Source organism: Colias eurytheme, chromosome 2 (genome assembly GCF_061535395.1).
Source record: "Colias eurytheme isolate Ceu_HAF_F1 chromosome 2, ilColEury1 Martin Lab GWU primary, whole genome shotgun sequence".
Classification (NCBI taxonomy): domain Eukaryota; kingdom Metazoa; phylum Arthropoda; class Insecta; order Lepidoptera; family Pieridae; genus Colias; species Colias eurytheme.
This window is the reverse complement of record NC_142981.1, coordinates 5,770,455-5,776,786: the sequence shown is the minus strand read 5'-3', so window position 1 is coordinate 5,776,786 and position 6,332 is coordinate 5,770,455. Positions and strand designations below refer to the sequence as shown.

Below are 6,332 nucleotides of genomic sequence, written 5' to 3'. Positions count from 1 at the left end.
TCCAAAACTATTGTTAATTTTTTAAATTAAAAACAAATGACATAAACTACAGTGTGCGAAAAAGCAAAGTAGACAATTTTATAAATTTAATCTAATGAAAATAATCTATTGAGGCTTTGTTCCTCTAGGCTAGTTACAGCTTACAATCTGTTTACAAATAAAATGACTTAGTTTTCTAAAAATGATACAAATTCTGTGAGTTTGAAAAGCTGGTCTTCACTGGATGTATGTAATGGTGCTGGCTGGACTGGAGGTGCTGGGTTCACAGTTACTCCATCTTCATTTATCTCCCACTTTCGATCCCTGCATATTTGTAGAACTGCTTCCTTGCTCAAGCCAGTCATTGAGACGACAGTCTCTATAGAAATGGAACTGTATGACCGTCCTATCAAAGTGAATGCCGTTTCACGAACTTTTTCTGTAAAATAATTAAAATTATATAGGATTCTATATTAGTGTATAAAAATGTTATTTTAATGAATAATTTGGATTTAATAGTCTTCACTGAAAGTTAGTTTTCAACAACATATTAGGTATTAGGTAAATGGCAGTAATTAATAAAGCAATCTAAGGAAGATCCTGGTAAAGGTAGTGCTTATGTTTATTAAGCCATTATAACAAATTGCTATGATCGTAAAAGGTATAAACCTTTGAAACTATATTGCATCTTTTTAAATGTTACATAGTAGTATTAAAATTGGTTTCTATATTAACTACCCGTTTTACATCTAGCTGTGGCCTAGCATATACCAGACCACAATCTATTTTTTGTTTTCTTTAAAAATGAAAGCAAAATTATGTAGTAATTTGTGTCAAAGGGCAGCAAACTTCATAACAATTTAATAATTCTGATTTATAACAGAATTATTAGCCTAATTTAATATTCTTAAATATGTAATTATTTTACCTTCTAATGCTCTCATAATAGTAGCAACTGGTTCAACCCAATGGTACGCAGCAAGGGCTTGGTAAGTTCGCGGCAGATCTTTTTTCCACATTTTCTGTCCAACCGTCCATATGGCTGCTAATTCTGGATTGCTTGACGTTATGTTCTGAGGTATTCTTTTCCATAGGAATTTTGCATTACATCTACATAACAATTGTTATAATATCAATCAACTTTTGAAATACATATACTCAATGGTTGAAATAAAATTAAGTCTCAGTAGATTTAAAGAATAAATTAGAAACACGGATATTAAACATTTTTTGTGTTACCTATAAGATACTTACAGATCATTCTGATATAAATATATGGCTAGTAACTGCGCATAATTCGCTGCTGAGGTTACTCCATTTGGGGCCTGCAAATTGATAAAAAAAGCTCCTTTAATTTTTTGGATTAATTGGTTCTTAAAAGCGTAATAACTTGTCTGGATATTAACATTTACTACTTCTGCCTGGATGTGTGATATTAACTCACCTCAAGCTCCTGTTTTTCTAAATCTAAACAAAGCTTATCAAAGTTCGTAATCATAATTTTAATATTTATCACTTCTGGGACAGTATAGAATTAAAATGATGATATACACAATGGTTTAATTAAATCTGTAATGTTAACCAAAAATCAAAATAGAAAATTCGGCACCAAACCAACTTTCGGTAGTACACAAAAACTAATGTCAGACACGTTCTGTCATATGTCAGCTACGGGCTGTCATACTCATCTGTCATTAGCTTTTTTATTAAGATTTAATGGCCTGGTAACGAGACCTTTAGGCTAATGTCATATGCTGTCGCCGCGCGCCGGTCTAGCACAAAAGCCTGCAACTAAATATAATAATATGAAGTAAATTAGAAGAATTATAGATTTGGAAGAACGAGAACCGAAAGATAGTTCCACACTGAAAGAAGAAACGCATTGCCCAGTGCGTATAAGTGGGATGAAAATGAAAAGCCGAGTCACCCGATGAATTTTGTAATAGGTACGTCTAGCAGCAGGTACGCTGCCGCGTGCCAGTTATAGGAAAAAAGAAGCAGGCTTCCACTTCCCACTACAAAAATAAATTTCATTAGTGTAAGGGTGCCTTTTCACCTGAAGCTGTGTTTGCTGCAGATGCGTTGCTTATCGACCAATCATATATTTTATTAATGCACATAGCGTAGCACTGTTGGAAACGGTCTCAGTTAAGATATGCCTTTTATCCTGTATATAAAAAAAGATGCGTGCTATGGATGTGTGCTATAGATTCGTGCTATGGATGCGTGCTATGGATGTGTGTGCTATGGACGCGTGCTATGTTTAGAGCGCCTACTATCAATACATCGAGATGCGCATATTTCTCGCACTTCTACATAGCTTAGCATTGGTGGAAACGGTCACATAGTTTCATAGCTCTTACATTTTCGTAGAATAGCAACATAGTATATCTCTGATGGAACTGCATACCCTAAGACCTCTAAGACTTAAAAAAATCTTTTTAAATTTTGCCGACGCTTCAGCTACCCAGCTTATTTACAAAATCCGTCACTGATTTAGTGCATATTGTACCTAACCACTCTTTAAGTCTATTATGTATGAGTGACTTTTTATCATCTAGTTACCTATGTATCTATTAAATCATCATCAGCATCAGCTCATATACCTACGTCCCCACTGCTACGGGGACACGGGCCTCCTATGAGGGTATCTATAATCTATCAAATAAACAAACTCAAAATAAAGACAGCTTTGAATAGAATTTGCCTATTTCCTGAAAGAAAACAAAACGCTTTATAATATAATATAATGATAAACACTATCTCTCAAAACTCATGGCAATTAGGTACCTATATATTTATTGACTCATGTCTTCGTGTGCTTTGTTTACTACAGCAATGCATATTACTTACCTCTTTTCGTTTAATGGATAACCTGTGTAGTACCCATAAAGTTTTCCATAATACATAATTATTTATTATTTAAAAAATATTACTTATAGGTAGGTACCAGCAGTAATAGATACCTTCTGCTCAAGTAATTGAATACCTTTCTTATAATTAAAGGTACTATTTCACAGTTATGTTACATAGACTTGAGTTGTGACCTGGTTTTTATAATTGAATTTCACGGCTATTGATCGAGGGCTTGGGCGGGCTTGCTCTAGTCAACTTGTCTGCTCGCTTGCATCACAAATCACAATGTTGATGGACTGACTGACACGCTGAGTCACTCCACAATATTGTCGCTTATAATCGTATAGGAGCTACCAACGTTGACAAGTGAGAATTTTAGTATAGTTGGTTCTTTGATATACTGTTCCTCTTGCTATTTCGGTTAGAGTCCGGGCTGTCTGGCTGGTCGCAGTGGTTGCGTTTATTAGTGCGCATCGTATCTGCACACGATAATTTCCTTAATTTTAAGTCATTTTTTAACGCGTAATTTTTAATCTTTTGCCTTTAGATAGATCCATCAATCATAATTTTTTTATTGCAAGACGTTTTTTTCGTTGTTAAATAGGTGCCAGACGCAATTTTTAATTTCGTTTTTATAAAAAATTCAAATTATTTTAGAATGTCTGTAAATTTCATATTATGTTCTTCAAACATAATATAATCTAAAATTAATTAGCCAGACGCTAATTCGATTGTTAAGTATTAAAAAATGAGTATAAATAAAAAAAAGTAATGAAGCATGCAGCTCATCAGCTAGTGTATTTTAATTATGCGACAGGAAATAATTGCAAGAATACAATATTATTTACACTTGTTCTTATAAATTAAAAAGTTAAAATGAAAAAAAAAACATAAAAGTGAAAAATAAATTAAAGTTACCATACATTAAAAAGAATGGAATAAAAACTATATCAATGAAGGTTAAACAATTACATTGTTAAATTTAAAAAGCCATCTTCATAATCATCATCATCATCATCTTCCCTCTCACTGTCAGAATTATTTATGTTATCGTCTAAGCCGTCTAAGGAATTGTTATTGTTTTCCAATATTCCATTATCTGTAACAAAAAAAATAATAATTCATTTATTCAAAGTAAAAAGATTTGTTCGTTATAATATAATAATTTAGTTTTTATTGATTAATGTTCTATTCAATACTTACTTTGAATAATAACATCTACAACTGTGGAAGGTGATTGCTCTCCCTCAAACCAAACAAAATCGTATTTATCTTTGTTGATGGTCCAACCAGAAGCAACTGGAGATAAAGCTGTCGGTTGTTTTTGGTGTGCATTTCTCCATAGCTTAGTCACATAGCGAACCTTAATAAATGTTGAAACAATTCAGCTTTACAGGGTGGTAAACTGGAAGAGTCGAAGTTTCGAAATTTTTTTGCAAAGTTTTCTTCAGATTTTTTACACTTGAAAGTACTTGAAAACAGATGAAATCGAACATCATTAATATTACAACAATTTTGGACACCGTACATTTGACAAATAAATTTCTCAAGGGTTATAAAGGTACTTTTCACTATTTCTTCATCATCGGTAATTATATTTTGAAAAGCTAGTTGATATTCGTTCGATTTTTCCAATATTTTAAAAGGTCTGACTTTACCTTTTCTAAAAAATGCTGGTGTGTAATCACACCCGGTGATCGCGTGGAAGCATGGCAAAGATTTACATAAAGATATTCCAAGTATTCGGTATATTTCATTAACGTTTATATATCGCTGATGATTTCCTACACCCATATCCATCCAGATTTTCAAAGATGATTTCAAGTGATCCATATTTCCCAGAAGTATAATCAAAATATCAGAGTCAGAACAGCGTATAACAACTTCAGCATCAAAATCATCAAAATCAAATCATCAAAACACACACACACTCGCATGTTTAAGTTTGTATTGAATTTAACTAAAGTAGTTAGCATGAATTTATATAGCTAGTATACTAGCGGTCCGCCCCGGCTTCACCCGTGGTACCTACATGTTTAAACTATCCTATCTCTCAAGTTGGATCGAACTGCACATGGTGTGCGAATTTTATTATAATCGGTTAAATGGTTTAGGAGTCCATTGAGGACAAACATTGTGACACGAGATTTATATATATATATTTTAGTATCAGCATCGCATCTGTGCGAAGCCAGGGCAGGTCGCTAGTTGAGTAATAAAAAAAATTGTTTTGTATAGAAGATTGTTGATGTACCCTAATAGTTTATTTTTAACCTAAGGAATAAAATGTACCAATGGAAGGTACTTGTTCCCACAACACAGGGAATCCTAGAGTAGGAACAATTCAATTTCTATGCATCTTATATTTTCGAAAAAAAAAGTTATTCGGTCGGCCGCGAAAATTAAATATTGTTTATTGTTATTTAATTTTCGCGGCCGACCCTTTCTATCTGTCTTGCACTTTAAACTATCTCTCCATATACACAATCATCAAATTGTTATACTTACCTACTTTCACTACGTTTTTATTTGTACATATTTAATACTTAACAATCGAATTAGCGTCTGGCTAATTAATTTTAGATTATATTATGTTTGAAGAACATAATATGAAATTTACAGACATTCTAAAATAATTTGAATTTTTTATAAAAACGAAATTAAAAATTGCGTCTGGCACCTATTTAACAACGAAAAAAACGTCTTGCAATAAAAAAATTATGATTGATGGATCTATCTAAAGGCAAAAGTTTAAAAATTACGCGTTAAAAAATGACTTTAAATTAAGGATAATTTCCTGTGCAGATAAGATGCGCACTACTGAACGCAACCACTCCGGCCAGCCAGACTGCGCGGACTCTAACCGAAATAGCTAGAGGAACAATATATCAAAAAACCAGCTATACTAAAATGACTTCTTTTTCAACGTTAATAGCTCCCGTACCATAATGCTAATTTTATCGCTAAACACGTACCAATTTGCATCTTAATGCTCTTTGTGTTACCGAAGGCTTAGATATTTGTTTCAGGTTTATATATTTTATCCTAAGGATGCATCATTCCATAGTAAGGAAATTAGCATAAAACTATTGTGAGTGAAGAAAGTCATTGGATGAATACAATAAATATAATATTGTTTCATTATACCTAAAGCAATTAAAGCACCCAGCCTCAAGAGCGTTCATGCCCTAGAATCTGACTATAGCCACAGAATAATAACTAGTAGCTTGCTACAGCCGGATTTCAGAAGTACCTACCAAAAAAATATGACATAATTATTAAGTTTTAGTAATTATATTTAGGTATATATTATTATTTGCGACTCCATAATTTGTTTCTTGGCTGAAAAAAATACTTCAATATATTTTGCAATAATTTTCATTCAAAAACAATCCACTCAAACACGCATGTACCTATTTTTGTAGTTTTTCGAAATATGTACATAGTTGCGCGTGATTTTTGTTTTAATATGCATGGTATTTTTTGTTTAGTTTGTG

The 6,332-nt window shown here is 32.6% G+C and overlaps 1 protein-coding gene and 1 long non-coding RNA gene across 2 annotated transcripts; both read right to left on the bottom strand.

Moving 5' to 3' along the window:
* Positions 1–69: 69 nt before the first annotated feature.
* Positions 70–1,593, bottom strand: CSN8 (COP9 signalosome subunit 8). The gene is made up of 4 exons (XM_090112982.1): positions 1,424–1,593; positions 1,234–1,304; positions 908–1,089; positions 70–418 (listed from the first exon to the last, which is right to left on the bottom strand). The coding sequence occupies exons 1-4, from the start codon at positions 1,475–1,477 to the stop codon at positions 168–170; spliced, it is 558 nt and encodes a 185-aa protein (XP_089969108.1). The 5' UTR covers positions 1,478–1,593; the 3' UTR covers positions 70–167.
* Positions 1,594–3,607: 2,014 nt separating this feature from the next.
* Positions 3,608–5,215, bottom strand: LOC149910361 (uncharacterized). Its single transcript, XR_016457307.1, has 2 exons — positions 4,039–5,215; positions 3,608–3,934 (listed from the first exon to the last, which is right to left on the bottom strand). It is a non-coding gene; the product is annotated as an uncharacterized LOC149910361 (long non-coding RNA).
* Between the last annotated feature and the right edge of the window lie 1,117 nt (positions 5,216–6,332).